General features: G+C 31.6%; 1 protein-coding gene across 1 annotated transcript in view; it reads right to left on the bottom strand.

The window, feature by feature from the left end:
* The window catches only part of LOC144365588 (uncharacterized), a 39,270-nt gene that overhangs the window by 5,854 nt on the left and 6,363 nt on the right, over positions 1-27,053 (bottom strand). Inside the window, exons 3-8 of the mRNA XM_078017723.1 lie at positions 22,583-22,635; positions 21,953-22,008; positions 19,333-19,390; positions 15,122-15,195; positions 14,984-15,006; positions 6,448-6,467 (exon numbers count right to left, since the gene is read on the bottom strand). Coding sequence (XP_077873849.1) covers positions 6,448-6,467; positions 14,984-15,006; positions 15,122-15,195; positions 19,333-19,390; positions 21,953-22,008; positions 22,583-22,635 — 284 coding nt within the window. The remainder of the gene's footprint in view (positions 1-6,447; positions 6,468-14,983; positions 15,007-15,121; positions 15,196-19,332; positions 19,391-21,952; positions 22,009-22,582; positions 22,636-27,053) is intronic.

Below are 27,053 nucleotides of genomic sequence, written 5' to 3'. Positions count from 1 at the left end.
TAATACTATAAAACCTGAAGTCTGGGTCATAAAAATGTTGGGCATAACAAGAAACATTCAGCCCATAAAAATCAGGTATAAATTTGGGCATGATGGCACATTCCCGCAATCCCCACTACTCAGGAGGCTCAGATAGGAGGATTACAAGTTTAAGATCAGCCTGGGCAACACAGTAAGACTGAAAAAAATCAGAAACACAAACCTAATCAGACCCTGCCAGTCCCCCTGTAACACTGCAATTCTCATAGTCAAAAACCCTCACTCTGATGAATATAGATTTGTTCAGGATGTAAATGGAGTCATGCAAGACAGCCACACAATGGTACTATATTAAAGTATGCTTTCTTCTACATATCCTTGCATGTCCAGTCTCAACTTCTGTTTGCCTTTAAATAGCAGAATCCTGATACAAGGGTTACTCGACAATTCTGCTGGAATTGTTGGAACTGTTTGAACATACAGGCATTCAAAAACTCCTCTGTACTATTCAGTGAGGTCTTGACCAAAGATTTATGTTACCTTGAACTGACATAGGACTATTGTATTACAACATATGGATGGTTGTTATTATAATGTTAATACAAAATACTATTATTACAATATATTGAAACAACACACTGTAACAACTATTATAATAACAATATGTTGGTAATCATTAGCCCTACCTATGAACTACATTTTGTACAGTTTATAAAGTTTTAAGTCATGTGACTGACTGGGGTTACAAAATATCTCAAAAGAAAACTTAGATATGCAAGCACAGTTTTATACCTAGGATTTACTATTTCTAAGGGATAGAGAAAACTGTTACTAGACAGAAAAAGGACTATAATCTGCCTAAAAACTCCTACCACCCAAACACAGTTATGAGGATTTTGGGACATAACAGGCCTCTCTGTCACATCTGGATTCCGAAATTTGGTCTCAAAGTCAAACCTTTATGAAGCCCATAAAGGAATAGAACCTTTTGATTGAACCACTTAGTGTCAACAAGCTTTAGATACCATTAAGGTCAGATTGATTTGGGCTCTGGTTTTGGGACTACCTCATTCTGACAAGCCTTTCAGTCTCTATGTGCATAAAAAAATGGTGTAAGGTTGAGGGTTCAAACCCCAAAGTTGGGTTCCACACTGCATCTTATGGCATACATTTCAAAACAACCAGACCAGACTGTGAAAGGATGGTCACTCTACTTGAAGGCAGTTGCTGCTACCTGTGACCTGCTGTAGGAGGTTGACAAATTCATTTTGGGACAACCTACCACAGCATGCATGTCCCTCAACATGTAATGACTTTATTAGAACAAAGAAGGGGTTAGTAGTTGACAGCAGAGAGAATGGGCAAGTGTCAGACTATTATTAGAGACAAACTGAATGTTAGCTTCAGGTTTCTTCCAACTTAAATCTGGCTACTTGCAAATGTAGGTACAATGTAGCATGACTGTTTTATAAGTCATTGAGATGGTCTATTCCAGCAGACCAAACCTTAATAATAAATCCCTATAAGATCCTGACATGGAACTTTCTACAGTTTCTTGAAACAGGTAAGAGATATGCAAGATATGATGCTATTGTGACACTCCTGGAAACTATAGAGGCTGATGTTCTGTCACCTGAAACCTCAGCTCAAAAGGCCAAACTAATCACACTTACACAAACTCTCATCCTCTCAGAAGGGAAGAGTTGACATCTATACTGATTCTAGGTTTGCTTTCATGGTCATGCATGCCCACAGGGCAATCTACAAGTAAAATAAATTGTTAAGACTAAAGCAAAAAGATATTAAACGAGTACTGAGATCCTATAGTTATTAGATGATGTAAAATAAGACTCAATAGCCTGCAATCAGCATTTCCCTGGCCATTAATGAGAACATAATGATGTTGAAAAAATAAACTAGCCAACCAGGCAGATGAATGGGAAACAAAATTAAAAATCCCTGCTATGATTGGCCCCCTATTGCCTTAGAAAAATTTTCCTGATTTCTCACCTAACTACTCAAAGGAAATCTGTAAACAAACAATACACTGGGGTTTTACCAAGGGATCTCCTTGAGAATGAAAGTGCCTCTTTATTTATATCATCATATAAATTGAGTACTTCATATTAAGATCAGAGGCCCTTGTTCTTTGAATGCTAAAACGAGTTCACTATAGTAGCCAGCACAGTCAAGGTGCCACCTTACAATGAACGCAAAACTATAAAACTGGTCCTGGTCTATACTGGTTTGTGAAATTGTTAACACGAGGATGACTAATATGTGTTAAAAAATATTCAAAAGACCTCCTTATAGCTTCCGATGAAAAAACTCATTACTAAGAAGAATTCCCTATCAAGACTGGCAGATCAGCTTTATGCAAATGCGTTCAGTCTTAGGTAACCTCTGTAACTTATTGATTTTGGTAGATAATTTTTGCGTGGGTAGAGCCCTTCCCTGCCTGAAAAAAAATGGGGATAGAAGTAATGATAATACCAAGATATGGATTGCCAAAAACCATAGAGTGACAATGATCCCACATTTGCTTCACAAGTTGTACAGCAGGCACCAAATGGAAACTTCATTTAACCTGAAGGCTATAATCAACTGGTGGGGGAAAAAAAAACCTTAAAAAAGAATATAGCTGGGCTGGGGATGTGGCTCAAGCGGTAATGCACACGCCTGGCATGCATGGGGCGCTGGGATCGATCCTCAGCACCACATAAAAATAAAATAAAGATGTTGTGTCCAAAAATAAATAATAAAATAAAAAATAAAAATAAAGATGTTGTGTCTAAAAAAATAAATAATAAATAATTCTCTCTTTTTTTAAAAAAAAAATAATATAGCTAAATTATGCTGAGAAACACAACTAACATGGTATAACATTTTGCCTATTCCCCTACTGCTGAGGATACATGTGGTTCCCTAAGGCAAGGTTAAATTAAGTCCTTTAAAAATCTTATATGGGGGGCTGGGGATGTGGCTCAAGCGGTAGCGCGCTCGCCTGGCATGCGTGCGGCCCGGGTTCGATCCTCAGCACCACATACCAACAAAGATGTTGTGTCCGCCAAGAACTAAGAAAAAAATAAATAAATGTTAAAATTCTCTCTCTCTCTCTCTCTCTGTCTCTCACTCTCTCTTTAAAAAAAAAAAAAAAAAATCTTATATGGTAGACCATTCCAGGCCCCATACATGACACAAATATGAATTTTTGCTCTAAAGAACAACCTATTAAAGACTATGTCCAATCTTTAGAACAAGCCTCTATGCATAAGTTTCTTACATGCTACCAGGCCCATCACATATAATATTCCACAATCTCCCTCCTGTGACAGTGTGCTTCCTATATATATTAAATGGACAGGAACCTATGTCATTCTACTAACTGTTCACTATTGCATTATAATGGCAGGTATCAGCCTTTGATAAGTCACACAAGATTAAGGAAACACCTGACATTTGTAAAGCCCAATCAGATAAATCCATACCACTGCTCTCCAAAATCCTAGCAAACAACCATAGATACAAAGAAGATACTTCCAAATCTTAGATGAATTTATCTTCCTTACACCTACTACAGGAGAGCTATAATCTGTTGAGAGCAACATGATCACACATATATGGCTTAGATGCACTTGGGAGTGAGTAAAATTTCCTATTTATCAATGTCATTATGTTGTGATTTTACAGGTCTAAGACTGGTTTGGAACTGACTGAATACTCAGGTCCAAAAATACATAGTTAGCCATGGCTACATGGAATAAATTTCTGGCCCTGTTTTTCCCACAGTTGGCTGGGGAGATGCACCATAGGGTATACTTGGATAAATGGGAGATGGGTAAAGGAAATAGATTAGTCCACAAATCTTCCCAACTTCCTTCATAGCTGAACTTCATAGTTTTTCAGTGGTATGATCATCTAGTGTCAGGATTTATTCCTCAGATTAGTCTGGAAGATATATTGTGGTGCATGGGTAAGAGAGCTTAAATAACAGTGCTAAAAAGATCTCCTTACTTAATATAGAAGTAGCTTTGATGAAAAAAGGTGTTCTCTTAAACTGAATGGCATCAGATATTTCAACTGTACCTCAGGGAAGAACATGTGCAATTATAAAAGCTGAATGGTGAATATATATTCGAGACAATTCAGGAAACATCTCTTTAGCTCTGCAGGCCATGCACACCCAAATTAAGACAAGGACCTATGACTGCACTTTAAATCTAAATGGATGGCTTCCATATGGTTCTGGGGAAACCCTTGTGGAAAAACTCTTGCTAAAAGATTGACAGGAATCATTTGCCTGGGACTTATACCGTGCTGTGCAATATATTGTCCCACCTACAGGGAAAATGTATACCAAAGGCTATACCAGGGGCAATGTCATGATATGACAGAACAGGAAACTTTATCCCTTAATCAGGGACCAAAAAGTGGAACTAAAGAATTTTCTGATCAGCAGATCTCTGTTTGTGGTCCCTTACTATATTCCTGTACAGCAGAAGTAGCCAGATTGAATTGGTACCCCTCCTTTCTCACCTCATACAGGATTATGTAATGAAACAAACAGTGGAGAATGGAAATCAATGAATGTGCTAAATTGCTTCTCCCACTAGCAAGTCTGTTTTTCATTGTTTCTGTTTTGCCTCACTTCGTTATTCCTCATTGCTCCCAAAATTAACTGAATTTGGTCCTGCTTGAACACTGCCAGTCATATGACCTCCTAATTGGTAATGTGTCTTTAAAAGGCTTCTAGGAATGCCTGACAACTTGGGGACAATCTCAAAATCATGTCAAGAGAACTTATTACTGCAAAAATTAATGACCCTCCCAGTGACCACCTGGCTGTGGTTAAAATTAGACTCCCCAGAAATCCCATATAAGCTTTCACCTATGACCCTTGGCAAGATGGAATTAGAGTGACAACTCTACTTCTTCTACCTGCCACCTTGTTGCCAATTAAACTTTTTATTTTCTTGTTACTCTCTTTCTGTAGTCATGGACTTCATTGGGCAGGTTGAAACTAGATTTTTCGTGGTTTCAGTATTGTTCCCAATATCTATAACTAAGATGGGGTTATCCATCTGGTAAATCTTAGGACATAATAGTCTCCTTTCCATATGCTTGCTATTGTATAACATTTCTTCAGAGCAAAATTCTTCTTATATACACTCTCTAGTTTTCAAAGGTTGAAATAAATTTTGCATCAATACATGAATCCACAGAGTAATAATATACAGGGAACTTCCTTTACAAAGGTATCTAGAAAGAAGTTTATTTTAAATCCATGGGAAGAATTCTGCCTTTGCTTTAGTTTAGATGTGAACAGTGCTTAAAAAATGAAATACATATTAAGATAAAATTTAAGTCAAATAAATAATGTCCAATCTACAGTGCAAGTAGTAAGTTACAAAAGAATGCTTACAAATAAAAACATTTCAAAAGTTACCTTCAGATATGCTATGTATCACTTGTTTTACATCCTAAATAAGTGTTTGTGTTTGCTAAGAATTTCAGTGACTTTTATTACTACCACATTAGCAATTTAATACCTGATTATAATTTTAAGTACTGATTAGCAATAAAAAAATTTGATTATGCTTCAACTCTTATAATTAGGGAGGAAGACAGGAAAGCATAAGGGGAGGAGGAGAGGGAGAATGAGGAAAAAGGAGAGAGACCGACTTTGAGAAAGAGAGAAAATAAACTTTGGAATAATTATTTTTTCATCTCTGTACAAATTCTTGTGATCATAAAATTGCTTAGGAAAGTATAATTCTACACTGAGCTTTTGGTCTTTATTCAGATTAGCCTGACCAATTCCACTCTCAGGAAAGTAAGTATTCAGGTAAGTAAAAGAATAATTCTGTGAATCAAGACTTGTAATACCATAAACTCAAAAAAAAAATACACAATAAAAAATACACAACATTCAATGCTGATATAAGACTGCAACTCTTATCCTTTATTCCTGTCAAACTAGTTTTTAAAAGCAAGCTTCCTTCATGAATTTCCTTTATAAAAAGTAGAAGTATAATTTTCCCAATTGTTATGCAAATAGAGCTTTTAATGCTTGTTTTAAAGTAATTAAAAATACCCCTTCACTTCTATTTGACCATGATTTAACAATTGTACATCACAAAGGTAAATATCTGCTCCACCAATTTCAAATGATAACTATAGTTAATAAAACTTAAGTCATAAAGCTAAATTCAGAACATGTTCAATTACAGAAGATAACCAAGCATAAACCCAAAGCAAAACATATTACTTCAGTACAGACATTTGACCCATGTTACAGAAATTATTTCTGTACTTGAAAAAAATACCTCATCACAACTCTAAATGTAAACTTAACATCACTATTGATACCAGTTGTTATTCATCAAGGAGTTAAGGCATACAGAAAACATAGTAAAAATCATTAGCTGAAATATCAATTCAAAATTTTGTACAGTAAATATTGCTTACCATATCGGTGTTTTCTTTGCCTAAGAATAAAAGATAATTCAGAAATTTTAAAAGACAAAAATATTAAATAAAGCTATAGTTACAATAATTTTTAATGGATATGTAATATAAAAGGATGTAAACTGTGATCAAAAACATAAAATGTATGTTTGAGGGGGTAAAAGTGTAAAGTTTTTGTATGTGAACAAAGTTAAATTGTTATCAGCTTAAAATAGACTGTCATAACTCTAAGATGTTGCATATAAGCTACTGGTAAACACAACACTAGAATCTATAGTTGGTACACCAAAGATAAAAGAATCAAAGTTTACAGAAAACAAATCAAACACACACATACACACACACACACACACACAGAGAGAATACAGCAAGAGAGGAAGAAACGCAAGATTCACAAAACAGCAGAAAATAATCAACAAGATGTTAACAGCAAGTCCTTATCTACTAATAATTACCCTGAATGTAAATGGATTAAATTCCCTAATCAAAAGACATAAAGTGGCTACCTGGACAAGAAAAGAAGACCTAACTATATGCTGCCTATAAGAGACTTGCTTTAGCTTTGAGAACATATATTAATTGAAAGTGAAGGGTGGGAAAAAATGTATTCCATGCAAATGGTAAGCAAAAGAAAGCAAAAGTGACTATTCTTATACAAGACAAAATAGATTTAAGTAAAAAAAATTGTAAAAACAAGAAAAGGTTATTAGGTTATTGTTTAATAATAAAGGGGTCAATTTCTCAAGAGGACATAATAAGTATACATGAATTCAACACTGAAACATAAATATATAATGTAAATATTAACATATCCAAAACAAGAAACATAGCAATACTGTAACAGTAGGGGACTTCAATATTCCAATTTCGACAACAGATAGATCATTCAGACAGAAAATTAGACTTGAATAATTGTTTAATCCTATAATGGACCTAACAAATTATACAGGAAATTCCACACAGGAGTAGCAGAATACACATTTTCCCCATATGTCCATGGAACATTCTCCAGGATAGATAATTTATTAGGCCACAGAATAAGTCTTATCAAATTTAAAATTGAAAATCATATCAAATGTCTTACAACAATGGTATAAAACTAGAAATAATAGGATTAAAGTTGGAAAATTTACAAATATATGGAAATCAAATTATACATTCCTGAACAATTAATGAGTCAAAGAAAAAAATCAAAAGTGAAATCTCCAAACTAATGAAGACTAAAATACAACATATCAAAACTTACGAGATGCAGCAAAAGCACTTCTAATAAAGTACATAGTGACAAACATTCACGTGAAGAAAAAAGAAAGCTCTAAAATATAATACCTAATTTCATACCTTAAAGAACTAGGAAAGGATGAACTAAATGAGTTCAAAGTTAGTAGAAGAAAATCACAGACTAGACAAATAATAAATGAAATAGACACTAGAAAGAAAACTGAAAAAAAAAAAAAGAACTAGGTTGGTTTTTTGACAAGACAAAATTGACAAACCCTTAGATAGACTAACCAAGAGTGGGAAGGACCCAAATAAAATAAGAAATTAAAGAGGAGAAATCGTAACTGGTACCACAGTAACACAAAGTAACCTAAGAAACTGCAGGCATTCTTTGTTTTAGTGGGTGTTTGCTTTACTGCACTTTTTTTTACTCTTTTTTTTTAAACAAATTGAAGGTTTGTGGCAACCCTGTATTGATCAAGTCATTTTTTCTAACAGCTCAGATGGTCATTACCATTCTTTAGCAATAGTTTTTATGTTTTATTTATCTATTTATTTATTTTGAGGTATTAGAGATTGAACCTGGGGCTTATACATGCAGGCACTCTACCACTGAGCTACATTTCCAGCCCTAGCAATAGTTTTTAAATAAAGGTATATATATATATATATATATATATATATATATATATATTGTTTTTAATACATAAATCTATTGCAAATTGAATAAATTTACAGTATAAACATAATTTTTATATGCACTGAGAAACAAAAAATATGTGTGACTGGCTTTACTGCAATATTTGCTTTATTGTGGTAGTTTGAACCAAATTCTCAATATCTTTGATAGATGCCTGGACTATGATAACTATAAACCAACAAATTGGATAACCTAGAAGTAATAGATAAATTCCTTGAGATCTGTTATTTAGTGAAATTTTAGGTTTATGTGTAATATTTATTTAGTAAAGCAAAATATATAAAGTATAGAAAAATATATGGGAGAAAATTAAAATCATTCATTTTTCAACAAAGAAGTACTGAGTGTCTACTATATGCCCTGTTATGTTTTAGTTTGGGGGAATTCAGCAATAATACCAAATAAATTCTCATTATCATGAAATATAAGGTGAACAGAAATAAACTGTTAAACAGAGACAAGGTCAATGGCTTTAAAAAAATAAAGTAGGTAATCAGTGCAGAGTTAAGGGAAGGAATGGATACTATTTTTTTTTGAAGTAGAGTGATTAGCATCTCTAGCAATCATAAAAATGCAATTTAAAACTGAGTTTTAATCTCACTCCAGTTTCAATCTCACTCCAGTCAGAATGGAAATTATCAGGAATACAGGTAACAATACAGGATGCAGAGGAAAGGTACTCTCATACACTACTGGTGAGCTGCAAATTGGTGCAACCACTATGGAAAGCAATATGGAGAGTCCTCAGAAAACTTGGAATGGAACCACCATTTGAACCAGTTATCTCACTCCTTGGTATATACCCAAAGGACTTAAAATGAGCTTATTATATTGACATAGTCACATAAATATGTATAGCAGTTCCTTTCACAATAGCTAAGCTATGGAACCAACCTAGGTGCCCTTCAACAGATGATTGGATAAAGAAAATGAGGTATATATACACAAGGGAATTTACTCAGCTATAAAAAAAGAATGATTTTATGACTTCTGCTGGTAAACGGACAGATCTGGAGATTATCATGCAAAGTGAAATAAGCCAATCACAAAAATCCAAAAGCCAAATGTTATGTTTTGGATGTGAGGTGTCCCCAAAAGTTCACATGTGAGACAATGCAAGAAGGTTCAGAGAAGAAATGATTGGGTTACCAGAACCTTCACTCAATCAGTGAATCAATCACCTGATGGGATTAATTGAATGATAACTGAAGGTTGGTGGGATATGGCTGGAGGAGGTGGGGCATTGGGTTCGTGGCTTTGGGTATATATTTTGTATCTGTAGAGTCTCTCTCTCTGCCTCCTGATCATCATGTGTGCTGCTTCCCTTCTGTCATACTCTTCTATATGATGTCCTGCCTCACCTTGAGCCTCGAGGAATGGAGCATGCCGTATATGGATTGAGACCTCTGAAAGCATGATCCCTTAAATAAACTTTTCTCCTCTATAGCTGTTCTGGTTGAATCCTTAGTCACAGCAGCATAAAAGCTAAAATATGGAATATGAGGGTACTAACACACAATAAGGTGGGGGAGGGAGCAGTGAAAATCAGAAGTTCAAAGGATTAGATAAAAGCACATAAAATGAGGGGAGGGGTTTGTAATAGGAAAGACAGTAGAATGAATTGGACATAACTTTCCTATATTCATATATGAATACACCTCAGTGCACATCGCCACATCACTTAGATGTGATCACTTAGGTCCCACAAGAATAAGTTATATTCCATGTATGTATGTCAAAATAAACTCTACCATCATATATGTCTAAAAAGAACAAATAAAAATGATTTGTGCTATGAAAAAAAATAGAGTGGTTAGGGAAGTCCTTTCTGATAAATGATATTCAAACAGAAACTTCAAGTGAATTAGCAAATAATGCATACATCTTGAAGAAGAGCAATCCAGAAGGAAAAGCAACAAGAAAAACCCCCAAAGAATATGTTCAACCCTTTGAAGGAAAAGCCAAGAAGCAGATGTGACTAGAGAAAGTAAACACAAGATCAGAGGTAGAAAATTAAAATTAGAAAAATGGAAGTTGGGAGATGGGAAACTTTGTAGAACATGCTAAGAACTTTGAATTTTACCCTGCCAAAACCACTGGAAAAGTTGTGCAGAAATGACCTACAATTTTGTATTAAATAGATTTCTCTGGCAGTATGTGAATTTAATGGACATTTAGGATGCAAAAGTGGAATTAAGAGGTCAGTTAGGAAGCTATTTTAATAATGGAGGTAAGAGATGATGACAACTATTAAGACTTCAGTCTAATTTTCCCCAGTCTTTTGTTTGTGTGTTAGAGGTTACACATAATTAAGATAACTTGGATTAAGAGACAGATGTATACAGTTTAGAATTTTCCTTTCTGCATATGAAATTATATTTCTCATGAAATTTAAAATTCTCATAAAAGATAGCAATAACATATTAGGCAAATATTTTTTCTTGGTTTCTTACATACTTATAAATTTATTTAAGCATTAAACAATATATTAAAATTGTCTCTTTTATTTTCCTTTTTCTTAGTGCTTTGGATCAAACATACGTAGGCATCTATCACTAAGCTATACTCTCAGTCCATTATATTGAAACTTTCAACCAAATATGAGAAACATCATTACAATTGAAATGTTAAAATCTAAGAGAATGTTTAAATAAATAACCATGTACCTACAGATTGGAATGCTATGCAGTTATTAAAAATAACAAATTATTTTCAAGATGGGATAATGTTTATACAGTGAAAAATGCAAAAAGGATTATGCTGCACATACCAAATATTCCAACTATATGAAATCTACATCAAAAATACTAGAAGAAAATAAAACTATTATTTCTGGGTAGTGAGATCATAGATATTTTTATTTTTTCCTTCTCCTTTTATTTTCATTTTATTCTGATACTGGAGATTTAACCCAGGGGTGCTCTTTACTACTGAGCTACATTGCCAGTCTTTTTGTTATTTTGAGACAGGGTCTCACTACATTGCTGAGGATGGACTCAAACTTAGAATCTTCATGTCTTGGCTTCTTGAGTTTCTGGGATAACAAATAGGTATATGCCACCACACCAGGCTTATTTACTCCTTTTTATTTTGTATTCTTCAAATTTTCTACAGTGAACTGCTATTAATGATAAAATTAAGAAGTAAATTCATATTTGAAAAAATTAAGAACCCATAGAATTGAAAAGATTGGTTTAAATACCTTAACATTTCACTAACCAGATGTTTCTTGTATTAATTTCTATCTTGAATTTTAATTTCCTCCCTTCCAATATTGTCCTCACAGCATGATTATGAAGATTATATGTAGAAGTGTACCCAGCATAGTTCCTAATCTATTAAGTGCCTGATAAATACATGTTTAAATAAACAGGAAAATCTGACACTATGAGAATTCATGGTAATATGCAAAGTCTGATGATGAATATCCAAATTAAGAAAAAAACATTAAAAATGTTATTCACTCTTTCATTCTGTTCATGTTTTGTTTGCAATCCAATTCAAAATATCACTCTAAAATTATAATAAAAGACAACCAAAATGCTATCTTTCTTTGGGGCATCTCTTACTTACTGCCCTCCCTAACACTGTAAAAAAAAATTACATTGTGCTATAAAATTTCTCTCCCTTATGTTAATTGTAAATTCTAGAGAGGAAGTCCCAAGTCTTCTTTTGTTCTAAACATGTAATTAAAGCTTGGGAGTTTGCAACTGCTGATGAAAGCCTGGAAATTAATATGCAGTACTGATCCAATTTAACAGCGATAAACTACCATAGATTAAGGGAAGAAGTACTTATAACAAATATTTAAAACTTCAATAGTAGCAATGGATTCAAGATGTTCTACAGACTGTGCACCTTGAATACAAGAGGATAAAAATTTCCTTTTACTAGAGGAATCTAAAATTACTTTATTTATTATAGGTAATAAGGATAAAATTTTGTGGCAGATAGGGAGAGACTGAAAATACTATAAGGATCAAATATTTTAAATACTGTAAATACTATAAGAACTACTAAAAGGATCAAATTTTGATTTATGTGGCAGGTAGAAAGAGACTGAAAATATCAATTTTGTTACAACTACATACTTCTAGTTATACCTTTATTCAGTGAGCCCTTGAATATGAGGTAAGCTTTGGCATTTTCACACAACTTTAATTAAATAATAAAGTTCAAAACACTTCTCTAAGCAGCTTCATACAAGTAGAAACCTGGGACACTGTACAAATGCAACTAATGTATCAACTTTTTAAATATACACCTGCAGCTCTCCTTGATCTCAAAAGACTTAAAAATATAGATTTTGGGAAAAATAAATTATGAAATAATTACTTTATTTTAATTTAGTTTTGCAGAAGTATATACTGTTTTGGAAGTAACTGTTTTATATAATATGTCATACCTTATCAAAGAATTAAGTTTTCTTTTAGGTGAAAAAATGTCACTGCTGAATGTAAGTATTTGTATATCTCACTAGTGTTGGAATTTCCAAATCAAAGAGGCCTACTTAACCTCATGCTTCTCTCTTGGATAGAAAAGTGACAAGAGATACAGAAATGCATGTCCTTTTAGCAGTAATGAATGAGAATATCTACATAGTGCTTTGGCATATATGTTCTTGTTTCATTTTGAATAATACTGTCAGGAAACAGATATTCTTGTCATTTTTTAAAGTGAGAAACTAAAGTTCAAAAGGGATAAATGACTTTTCTAAGGTTTCTAAGTGCCAGAGCCATAGTTTGAATATTGTAGATTCAGTAATCTTAGTAGTACACAAATAATCTCTTATGCCATATTTTCACTCAAGATAAGTTGTGCCAATATGAGTATTTAAGATGGATGTCCATAAATATTAATAATTGCACAAAGACTTAGAAAACCATTGCTTCTTTTCAAATAGCTTTTTCCCAACAGTGACCTTAAAGAACAGGTACTATCCACAACATGGTGATGATGATAGATTTTACATTAAGAAATCCATAAGATAACCTTTTCTTGGGCTGTGCTCTATTTAGAGAAGAATGAAACAAATGGGGGCCAAGAGTAGTTGAATGGTAGAGCACGTGCTTAGCCTTTACAAGGGCCTGGGGTTGATCCTAGCACCACAAAAACAAAAACACCCCAAGAAATAAGTATCTTATCTTTAGAACAAAGTATAAATGGATCCATAATTCTATAAGCCACTACACAGAATGCTAGAATGAAAATAAGAAAACTAAAATGAGGACAAAGAGATTTTACTAGGGGACTACCTTTGGGTTAGTTCCTTTAACACTGTTTCTTTCACCTATAAAATATAGTATTGATCCACAGTGTTTCCATGAAAAAATTATATAATGGCAATTTATGAGGCACCAAGTACTATATAAAAGAGGAAGCATGACTACTGACTTTATTCATTCTATTTCCTGATATACACACTAATCAATAATAAATATGTGTAATCAAACATATTTTAAGCTATAAAATGTTGCTGAAAAAGTACTTATATCAAAAAGAAAAATTTGAATAACCTTTTAATCACTTCCACTTAATACTTATAAATTTAAAATTTTATATATAAAGAGTAACTATAAAATGCTAACTTTCCTTTCTTAATCATACATATAATCTTGCAACCTTATCATCTAAAGTATGTTCACAGGCAATGTACCATCTCCATTTCCAATACAGATGCTCTAACAGCTTGAATTTTCTTAATTTTCCAATGTTATTCAGATGGCTATTGGTCCTAATGCTGATGACAATGTTAATTATTTATTTTACAAGAACTAAAACATATGTTTAACATAAACTATATTGATAAATACATAATCTTTTGTGAACTTTCTTGTCCTAAGAATCATCATTATGAATATACATTAATGTGCAATATTTTTAAAACAATTGAGTTATCTAAGAATAGTGGTTAGGAAATTAATTCCCAAGTGTGTTTTGAATATAAGTTAAAAGCATGCAATTAAACTTTCACAATGTTTATATATTTTAGAGAAATTTTATCAGTCTATAATCTTATACTATAATTAAAATTAAACCTAATAACATTTTGTAAAGTCTTTATATCTTTCCAAAAATTGTTTAGAAAAATGTATAGTTATGTGAGGTATGTAGCTATCTTACACAAATTTTACTTTTTGCTGTTCCATGATTTCTCTAGTTTTCAATTCTGATTTTTTCTATATTTGATACTACAAAAATATTTTGAAATATTACCTAATATATATCTTATTAATCCATATTATTTCTTTTCTTCCTAATAAATAGTTTATTTATCTTTAGCTTTTCTCATCACCTTTTTAAGAGATTATTAATAAAGGGCAATTTTTATTTAAACTGCTTAAAAGGAAAGGAATATATGCTGCCACATTCTGCAACAAAATAGATATGCTTCCTTATTTTTATCCTTCCCTCTTGGGAACAAACAAAAAAATTTAAATAATGAAAAATCAAAAGAGGCAAGTGAACACTGAAGTGTGGGTTTTTGTTTAAAATTCTATACATGGAGTGACCAAAGAATGATAATTTCTGAGACCTCATACTTATTGATGCTATTTGTGTCCTATGCATGTTTAACAGAACTTATGTAATACTTAGAATAATGATAGTACATACCAGTTGACATATTGAATCCAATGCTTGAAAGAAAAAATAAAAAAGAAAAGCTCTATGAGAAACTTATGACTAAAAACATATTTCAAATTGTGCATTTAAAATTTTAAAAGGAATTTCAACTAGAAATGCAGGAATTACCAAGAAGTTCCTGATGATTTTCTGAATTCTTCATTTGTAATTATACCAAATTTCTTAATTCTCATATTAAGTCTCTGAAAATATATGAATAAGTAAATTATTTTCTAAGCTTAAAAGTCTATAAGAATAAACAAAACAAAAAATCAAACCCCAAACTAAACAACAACAACAACAACAAAAAAAAAAAACTGGAAACAAACTAAACTGTAATAATTCAATGCTGTTTAACTTCCACATAATGAAATACTATGCTATAGTTAACATGATGATTCAAATCTGTAATTACTGACATGAAAATGTATTAATAATTGATAAAACAGAAAAACAAGACACAGGTGAACATGTTTAATACTAAGCTAATTTTCACAAATACTGTGTAGGTACACAGAAAAAAAAAATCTAAAAGGATAGAAATTGCCCTGGGTAGGAATTTAGATTTTTTTTCCCTGTTTTTTGGTTTTCAACAGTTCTATCTTTTCTAAAATAGCAACACTGTACAATTTATAATTTAATCTAAAAACAAATGAAAAGTTAAAAGTAGAGAAAAAATATAGATAATGCTTTTAGTATAACAGGTTACAAAGGAGAGATAAAGAGGGTGATAGCCAAAGGAATTGCAGTATATCAAGAAAAAAAACAACACCACAGAAGACTCCTCATTGATATAATCATGATAAATAGGACAAATAAACAAACATGCATACACAGACACACCCTCACATACAATTGTGTCTGTCACAGTATATTTCAAAAATTATTTAAAGATTTCAAAATTATGCAAAAAAATCTTAAATTCATTGTCAAATAACCTAAAAGAAACCATGGATCAAGAAAGCATGTCTGGGCATATCGGGGCACACCTGTAATCCCAGCAACTCGGGAAGCTGAAGTAGGAGGATTGCAAGTTCAAGATCAACTTTTGCAATTCAGTGAGGCCCTAAGCAACTTAGTGAGGCCTTATATCAAAATAAAAAATAAAAAGGCTGGGGATATAGCTCAGTATTAAAGCATCCCTGGGTTCAATACTCAGTACCAAAAACAAAACAAAACAAAAAAGCAAGAAAGCATGAAGGCTGAAAAAACCTTAATTTATCCATTTCTGGCAATATAGAAACCAACTATCTCAATGGAAATAATAATGTGGTGGCTTAAAAAACAACTCTAGCAATAAGAGAAATGCAAATCAAAACTACTGTAAGATTTCATCTTACTCCAGTCAGAATGGCAATTATCAAAAATACAAATAACAAATGTTGGCAAAAATGTCGGGGAAAGGTTATATTCATATGTTGCTGGTGGTACTGCAAATTGGTACAACCATTTTGGAAAGCATTATGGAGATTCCTCAGAAAACTTGGAATGGAACCTCCATCTGACCCAGTTCTCCTACTCTCAGTTTATGTCCAAAGGACTTAAAATCAGCATACTACAGTGACATAGCCACATCAATGTTTATAGTAGCTCAATTCACAATAGCAAAACTATGGAACCAACCTAGGTGCTGTTCAACAGATGAACGGATAAAGAAAATGTGGTATATATATCAAATATATATATAATCAAATATTACTCAGCCTTAAAGAATAATGAAATTATGGCATTCACTAGTAAATGGATGGAGCTGGGAATATCATGCTAAGGGAAATAAGCAAACCCAAAAAACCCAAAAGGCCAAATGTTTTCTCTGATCTGCGGATGCTAATTCACAATGGGGAGGGTGGCCAGGGAAAACAGTGGTACTTTGCATTAGGCAGAGGGGAGTGAAGTGCAGGGAAGGGTGTGGGGGTAGGATGGATAGTAGAATGAATCGGACATTATTACCCTATGTACGTATGTAATTTCATGACTAGTGTGATTCTACATTATATACAACCAGAAGAATAAGAAGTTATACTCCATTTAATTACGATGTGTCAAAATGTATTGCACTGTCATGTATAACTACTTAGAACAATTTTTTAAAAAACTAACTTTAATGGAAAAAAAAGAAATATGAATTAATTTTCCAAGAAAGGCATGTGAAGGAAAGAAATCCGTGACAGAAAATATAAGACAGAATCAAGCTAGTTTATATATATATTATATATATGAAAATATTTTATAAATTGCTGAATGTTATACCAATTATCATTAATCTATAAAAACTGAGTCACTGAGGTTAGCCCAGAATAAAAAATGGCTTAAGAAACATAAGTGAAGCATTAAAATAAACTTTGGGGAAAAATCCTCTCAAAATACAGAATTAACTTTCAAATTAGTAGATAACCAAGAGGAAAACATCTCCCATTCGAACAAGGAAAAGAAATATGTCAAAAGAAAAAAAAACAGACATAGAGAGGCAGAGACAGAGAGACTAACAGAAAACACACAAATAAGATAGAAAATAGTAAACAAATCAATAATTACTACAAATATTAAGAACATTTTCTAATTATTATAAGACTTAACAGTAAAAATTCAGCATGAGGATGCAGAATTGGCTGAAAGAAAAAAGATGGAAATGTCCGCCAAATATTAACAAAATGGAAAGTTGATATAGCTATATTTACATCAAATGAAATAGATTTAAAGATAAAATTTATTTAAAACTTTAAAGAAGGTTATTGCATGGGGCTTTAATCAACAAGTTACAAAAATTCTAAATTTTTATGCATCTAATAACATAGCATCAAAATATAGCAACTTAACAGAGCCACGAGAAAAAAAAATATAGTCATAGTTGGAAGATTTTCTACCTTCCTCTGTATTAAATAAGTAGCAGAACAAAGAAACAAACAAAAAAATTTATATATGCTTCTTGAATTAACACTACAATTAAGAAGCTGGATCTATTGAAGATATATTTGTGCATACATACTCAGCAACTGGATGCTTTTTCCAGTTTAAATTTAAAACAGATTTATTTTATAAAACTGAAATAATTAAAAACAATGTTGTAACTCTGGGTTAGGCAAACAGACCACTTCAATAAAATAGAGAATCCAGAAATGAGTGGAAGAAAGATGACCTCTGTAACAATATCAGTAGGATAACTGAAAACTGACTATATCCATGTAATAATAAAGAAGAAGTATTTATTAGATACCATACACAAAATAAAAACAGATTAGTTAATTCTTAAATGTGATCATGTTGAATTTTATCTGAATTCTGTGTTCCCTGAAATCAGTGACAGCTGTAAAAATCCCTTTTATGTCTGACTGACTACAAAGAGCTACCTTGCTTACACACATTCCTATATGTGACATATTTCTACCCTTTCTCAATGAGTGACTCCTTAGTTCACCTGCCTTTACAAAATTCCATCTCTAACTTGAGATGATTCTCTTAATGAACATAATTCCTATTGTAATAGCATGAATCAATTCATCTCCATTGTCTAGGGTCTCTGAAAGATATGAAAAAAGAAAGTAGTAAATATATTAAAAGAAAATAAAAGAGATAATTCTTGGTAACACAAAGGTAAGGATTTCTTGATTAAGATACCAAAAATAGAAATACCTCAAAAATACTGCTCAGTGAAAACAATCATGGAAAAACTCTGTACTTATATACTTACATAAAGTTTAAAAACAGCTTGTGTGTGTGTGTGTGTGTATTTAGGGATACAAACTTATATGATAAAAATACAGATAGGAAGGATATATATCTATCTTAGGACAACTAGCACTTCAGGATTAGCCAGAGGGAGTGAGGTCGAATAGAATGGTGAAGGGACAGGCTTAGCTGTATATGTCTTTAATTCTTAAAAAAAAGATTTACAGTAAAGTTGTAAATAATTATGGGATTTTGTGAAAATTCAGAATATGATTCAACAGAGTTGGAGGCAAGGGGGAGGTAGTGCTAATACTGTTGGGCTACAGACTGTACTTTCAATCCTTGGATCTAAAAAAAATATAGCTATGTTTGTTAGCTTCTGTATATTTAAAATAGTCAAATTTCCAGCAGCTTCCAGAAGGTGCTACCAATCAGTTGTAGATAATACTACTCTTAACTATATTTATAGCTTGAGGCTATTCTCATATTATGACCCATCACATAATACTTAGGAATACACATACAAATATGAATGTATAGAAGAGATTTAGGGACTTAATAAAAATGTCATGACAATTAAATTATTAAAGAACTATTTTATAGGAATTAATAATATTTTACTTTTTGGTCATTTAATCCATAAAAGTCGACAAATTAGTTAATTTAATCCTAACCTCTTCATCTGTCATTGATGAGATACTCCTGAGGGATACTTTTTGAGGTGTTCTTATGCTACAAAAAAGAAAATACAACAACAGCATCAGTTCAGATAATTGTTTAGAATGATAATTGAGATTAACATTTTGAGAAACATAAGCAAATGATCCCACAGAAAACAGACTGCTTCATTACATATTTTCTATATATCAAGAGTGTGCTTAGGAAGTTTATATTAATTAATTAATATAACCACTAAACCCAGAATATACAGTCTATAAAGGCCATGACCTTGACATGATTTGTACTCTTTATTTTTCCAGGATCTAGAACAGCTCCTAGTACAAAAGAGCAAGCCCTAAAACATATACGTTGAATGAATGAGCAAAATTTTATTTCATGACTCAAACATACCAGGAGGTGGTAAAGGATATAAAAATATAATCAAAAGATAGCCTTGCCCTTCAAGGCATCAACATCTAGTGAGAAAGACAAACATATAGTTTATTTATATATTATATGTAAAAATATTACACATTCATAAATCTATGTATTTTATGTAGGTGAAACAAGTGTGATCATGTAGGAAAAAAAGTATACATACAGAGTGGAATTATATATAAAAAAGTGTATAATGTGAAGATATGTAGTGTGGATAATAAAATATTGTATGAGATATTTTGAAAACACACCAAGAAAGGAAGGAGTGCTCAATTTGCTCAGGGAAATCAAAAAGAATTCTCAAGAATTAATAATAATTCTTATACATAAGTAAAAATTTACTGGTCAGCCATGGACTGTGGTGGCATAGAATAAAAAGAATTAGGAAGGGGAAAAGTGGAGACAGATATCCTAAAAAGAGATATATATATACAGAATCAGGAAAGAATAAGGTTTGTTTTTAAAAACTGCAAGCAAAGTTCACGTATAAGAGGAAACAATTCTTGAAAATGAGGATGAAAAGATACCTAGAAGTCAGACTATAAAATACATGATATATCATGCTAAGATATTTAACTACATCAATTTAGGACAGTAATTTGATTAATTTGCATTTCATAGGTTTCTTGATAGCAATATGGGTTATGGACAGGAAGCAGGTAGAACTAGAAGAAAAGAAACTAAGTTAGACAACTTTTTAAATGGTTGAGGCCAGAAGTAATTACAGCTTGAAGGAGGGAAGTAAAGAGGAAGACTCAGGAGTTTTTGAGGAATAGAACTGACAAGATAATCATAAAATGGCTTTAATGTTCTTGATTTGGGCAAGAGTGATCATATGTATACAGGTACATTCAAACTAAAAGCATGCACACCCACACTGAAGGAACACGTGAGGAGAGAAGCATGTGGGCACAATGTATGTCCATAAGAGAAAGATGAAAGTTTTTGGGAAAATGTCTGTGGGGCATTGTATTTCTTTTTAAAGTAGCAGCTCTCACTTTCATTTCAAATTACCTATACGCTTCACTTATAATTCAGGTAATGTCTTGCTCTATTGGTGAGTTATATCTAAAAGGCTTAGAACCATATTTGGCAAATAGCAAATTTTCAAAGAATGTTAGCTATCGTATCAACCTGAATCATCCAAGAGCATTAATGTTCCTACCCTCAATTATTTTATTTCATTCAATTCTGAGTTTTAAAGAGGATTTGGTAAAATGTCTTGGGTACAAATAACTTTCAAATTCTTCAACATCATTACCTATTCAAAGCATTTTGCTGAACTAAAGACTTCTTGTTTATTCAAAGCGGGGAGACACTGGAATAAGGGCTTTTATTAATTGTTTGTTGCAGGAAATAAAGAAAAATATCACCCCTTGTAAACATACAGTGAAAGTTTTCAGATCTTCTATAAAAAGATAATCTGTGTCACAGAAAGTTGATGAATTTATTTCCAGAATGGACATGTAAGAGAAAAATTTGAGAAGAAAGGGATAGAGAAATTCAACAAATGTCCAGAATTACATGAGATAGATCTTTAAAACGTCTTATTATTTTCTTTGAAGAGTTGTAAATAATTAGAATAAAATATCCATATTCCAAAGTAAACTACATAAGATAGCTAATCCCGTATTTTTAACACACATGGTTTTCTTCTATTAGCTTAATAGAAAGTGAACTGTAACAGTATCAAATTCTGGTCAGTTATCTAATCATTAATATGTTATATGATTCTAAGACACTATCATGATGACTAACATAATGATAAATACATTATACTCATGTATACAGTGATAGATCCTACATTCAAAACGATGCTTTACTTTTAATTATAAAATTTCCTTAAGAAATAGTTGAAAACTTTTGGAAAAAAAAACAAAAAAAAATAGGTAAAAAGAGATAAACGATGTGATTATGACCTAGGCACAGTACTACTTGAATTACATTTCATCTCACTCTTTACAACCTCTGCAAAATAGGTATTATTCCTATATAACACAGGAACACAAAGAAGTTAAATCGTCTACAGTAACATAGCTGGTATGGATAGAACTGAAAATGAATCTTGAAATTGGCCAGCTCCAATGCTCACAGTCTCAAATCACACTATACTGTTGCTTCTGAAATCTTGAATATATATGCCTTATATTTTAATAAAAGTTGTAAATTTAAAATAAATTTGTATATTTCACTGACTTATCATGTGCTTCTTTTGAACTACCATCTTCACTTATAGTTTCTGTTTCTTCCTCCTTTATGAGAAAACAAAAATATAATATTAGGATCAGACTAGGTAGTTTTCTTCAAATAGCAAAAATATATCCCAAAATTGCTTAAAAATCAATCAAATAAAAGTTAATTTAGGGCAAATAATTTCTTTAATAATTCAGATATCTCAGTTACTCACATCATAGTTTTCCCCGTTAAGAGAAAATTCATCTTGCTACCATTTGCATTGATAGAAATCATTCCTATCAGATTCCTTCTCCTTTAGCTCCTAGTTTCTGGGAATACTTAGGTCCATTTGTAATGCAGGAGAAAACAAAGGGACAACAATAACTACAAGAAATCCAGAAAGCCACAACACAAAAAAGAAAAAAAACCATACATTTTTCTTCCAGACAAATATCAGAATATTTGCTGTTCTGAAAGCCAAGATAAGTTTAGATAAATTTAGAGCATCTTTTTTTTCATGAATTTCATAAACTCAACATTCTTGTTGAATACTGTCTTTGTTCTCCTTATAAAGTTATTAATACATTTTACTTGCAAATATAAGAACCAGACAATGGTGGGGTGATGGGTAGAAATAATATATTTTGATACCTCAAGAATGTCAAATTCTTCTTCAAGTTCTTCTAAAGAAACTTCTTCTTCTTCTGTGTTGAAACAATATAATAAATGTTAGATGATTAAAAGAGTTAGACATAGCATAAATGGAATTTTAGTGGTATGATTTTTTAAACTGACTTCTCACCTCCATTCCTATTCATTCCAACTCATTTTAAACATGATTTTTAATTAATATTGCTAATGTACACTTTATGTACACTTTGACTACATTATCTTCCTATTTTAAAAAACGCTTTAATCTGTTCTTACTAAAGTTGAAAATCTTTAGTCTTATATTCAAGTCAAGATTTGCTCCCAAATTAACCATGAATCTTATTTCCCATGACTTACCTTTCTCTGAAAAGCATGGAATTAAAATTTAAGGGAAACAGAGCTAAACAAAATGTTGTCATTCAAATATATAGATATTTATAGACTGCGTTCTAGGTTAGGTGTCCTGTTAGATGATAAAAAGAAGTGAAGTTATGTAAGAAGAAGCTCATTGACTAAATGAAAGGTAAATGCCAGTATAGTAGTTCAATGTTTTGTTTTGTTTTGTTTTGTTTTAAGGCAAAAATTGGAGATACTGGTTATTTTAAGAGTACAAAAACATTAGGGTTAAGTGCTAGTACAGAATCTAAACTATGTAAAATATGAATAGAGCAGAAAGTGAGGAAAGAACTTTTGTAGCAAATACAACACAGGTTCCCTCCAGCCTTGTCCTTTCTTCCTATTCACTTCCTTTCTTCCTCTCCACTCACATTATTTTCTCTTTTCCTCACATTTAATTACCAATTTATCAGATTATTTTCATTATGTATTCTTCCATTTTTTCTTTACCATTTTATTTGAATATTTTTTCTATGTTATTGGTTTTGATCTCATTTTATTGATTCATTAATTGTAACCATTTCTAAAACAAAATTTGAGTCACTTTTTCTTATTTAGATATTCTTTGATTAGTGTTGTTCTTTCAATCAACTAGAATTCAGTACTGGGATATTTTAGTATTTAATATTCTATAATATTTTACATTTGATTCTAAATTCTCTAAATTTTAATTGATACTTTTGATGAAGTGGTTTTTAAGTGTGGTCTTTGTATTTTAAAAATATCAATCACTACTATAGGAAAAGCACAAATCCTTCCTAACATTATAAATAAGAAGTTATTACAGGCAATTTAAGACACTATAAAAATATCACATTGAGAAAAGTAGATTTTTTAAAGCATAAAAAATAATAAAGTGGGCTGGAGTTGTGGCTTAGAAGTAGAGCACTGGCATAGCATGTGTGAGGCACTGGGTTCAATTCTCAGCACCACATATAAATAAATAAAAATCAAGGTCCATTGACAACTAAAATTTTTAAAAAATAAAAAAGTAATATACTTTGCATAGTAGTATAAGATATTTTATAATATAATTATGTTATTACTATATGTAGTATCTGAGGCATTCCAATAATATTAATATATACTAATATATAACATAATCCAATAATGTTATTGTAATAATGAAATATTTTTTTAATTAGTTGCTCATGACAATACAATATATTTATAGTCTAATATATAATAATATACAAGAAGAAGAAGAAGAAACAAATGTAAGATAAAAACTAAAAGTAGAAAGAGGATTTCATAAATAAAACATAATTGTCTGGTATGGTCTGGAGGAGACCTAAAGAAAGAGAGAGGAGAAGAAACAGCTAAAATTTATGAAGAAGTTTCAAGCATCATTGAAACTCAGTGAGCTCTGTGAACTTAAAGATTTTATTTGAAGACGTGGATATCAATTCTACATCCAAAAGATATGAGTAAAGCAGAAAAAAATCTATAGATATCTACTCTATAAGACACAACTTAATAAGAGTCATCAAAAAATTTCACATTAGAAAAAAAGGACTAAGAAACATGCTTAAGAAATAATATTATATTCTATATGTGGTAATATAACAATATATATAATTATATTAATATTTCATACATAGTGGTATTTAACCCATTTCTTCATAAATATATTATGATATAAAAAATAATTTCTAGGGGTTGGGGTTGTGGCTCAGCAGTAGTGCGTTCACCTAGCACATGCAAGGCCCTGTGTTTGATCCTCAGCACCACATAAAAATAAATAAATAAAGGTACTGTGTCCAACTACAACTAAAAAATAAATATTAAAAAAATCATTTCTATTTACTCATAAACTTCTGCAAAGTCGCTTACCTTTCAAAGATTCTAGGTGTAATTATATAAGTATACATTCTGTTTATACAAAACATGAATAGTCACACTAATTTTTATTTTTAAAACCAACAGCTAAAGTCATTCTTGGTCTAATATCAAATGTAAGAAGAAAAATGCATACGGCAAATAGGTTCATTTTCTTAGAGAATTATTTCTATTGAACCCAGACCCTTCTACCACTTTCCTTCTATACAATATAGACTTCCCCACTGGTACTAGAATTCATGTACATAAGATTCAAATTGAGTCACCTGTAATGCCTGTGATGCCTCCAAAAAATGTTTAAGCAGACACTAAATCCCTATTGAGTCTATCTCTAGTACTGTTTTCTTCCTTTCAATTTCTAGGATCACTACCTTAATTTATGAATTATATATGTAAGTACTGCAAAGCCTTCTACCTTGGCTTGAATTTCTCCCTCTTGCAAAGAATGTTATACCTGGGCTGTCCTGGTAATCTGAACAGGTTTCATCTCTCTCCCCTCTATCCTTTTGCTCCCTGTAGAATGTCTTCTCCAGTTTCTAATTTAAAAACAACAATAATCTTTCAGCTTCAGAAAGTTGAACATCCTTCTCTGTTTTTTGTTATTATGTTGGTGGTGCCAGGGATCAGACTCAGGGCTCTTGGCAAGCACTCTATCACTGAGTTACATCCCTAGCCCTATCCTTTGCTGAAGTGATTTGATATTTAGTCATATCCTCCTCTACATTTTTATTCCTCTCACTTACCATCAAATTGAATATAGTTATTTGTGAACTTTTCTCTCTTAACAGACTAAAATATTCACAAGGGCAGAGATTACATGTACTTAATTTTGAATTGCCCTGTGTCTGGAATCTCTTAGGGTATTTTTGATATATGTTTGGTAAATACTGAGTAAATGAATATTTTTAAATATCATTTTTTAATTGTTGTTGTTTTTATTTTTTATGTGGTGATGGGGATTGAATTCAAGGCCTCATGCATGTTAGGCAGGTACTATACCACTGGGCTATCTCCCCAGCATCTGAATATTTTTTTAAATGACACTAAAATCATTCCTTTTGAAGGAAGTAACATTCATATTTGGAAATGATATTGACCAGATTATATTGTTGTATTGTGTGCATGTACAGATATGTAACAGTGAATCCCACACTTATGATTAATTATAATGCACCAATAAAATATGGAAAAAAGAAAAAAGTAAAGCTTAAAGGAGAGTGCCCTAAGAAACTACTGTTTAAGAATCAATAACTAAAAATCCCTAATAAGATATATTAAAAACCACAGTAAGAAGATAGTACACCATGATCAAGTGGGTTCCATCAAAGGGATGCAAGTTTGGATCAACATATGCAAATCAATAAATGGAATTCACCACATAAATAGAACTAAGGACAAGAATCACAAGATTATCTCAATAGATACAGAAAAAGACTGATAAAATTCGATATTCATTCATGTTAAAAATGGTAGAGAAACTAGAAATAGAAGGAAATTGCTCAACAATTATAAAGGCTGTTTGTGACAAACCCAAAGCTAATATCACACTGAATGGGAAAAATCTGAAAGGACTTTCTCTAAAATTAGAAATAAGAAAAGGATGTTTTTCTCATCACTCTTATTCAACATAGTTCTTGAAACTCTAGCCAAAGAAATCATGCAAGAGAAGGAAATTAAGAGAATACAAACAGAAAATTAAGAAGTCAAACTATCTATTTGATAAAAGCATGATCCTATACCTAGAGAACTCAAAATATTCTACCAGAAGATTTGTAGAGCTGATAAATTCAAAGTAGCAAAATATGGGATCAATATATAAAAATAAATAACTTTCCTATACATTTCAATAATAAATTTGCTGAGAAAAAAATCAAGAAAACTACTCCATTCATAATAACTTTAAAAATAAAATACTTGGGAATAAATCTAATCAAAGAGGTGAAAGATGTCTACAGTGAAAAGTACAGAATGCTGAAGAAAGAAACTGAAGATCTTAGAAGATGGAAAGAACTTTTCTTCTTGGTTAGGCAGAATTAATATTATCAAAATGCCCATACTACTAAAAATGTTATACAGATTCAATAAAATCCCTATCAAAATAACAATGACATTCTTCACAGAACTAGAGAAAACAGTCCTTAATATGCAAAACAATTCTAAGCAAGAAGAGTGATCTTGAAGGCATTAATAATAACAGACCTCAATTTATACTAAAGAGCTATAGTAACAGCATAAT

Source organism: Ictidomys tridecemlineatus, chromosome 7 (genome assembly GCF_052094955.1).
Source record: "Ictidomys tridecemlineatus isolate mIctTri1 chromosome 7, mIctTri1.hap1, whole genome shotgun sequence".
NCBI lineage: Eukaryota > Metazoa > Chordata > Mammalia > Rodentia > Sciuridae > Ictidomys > Ictidomys tridecemlineatus.
This window is presented reverse-complemented; position numbering and strand designations above follow the sequence as displayed.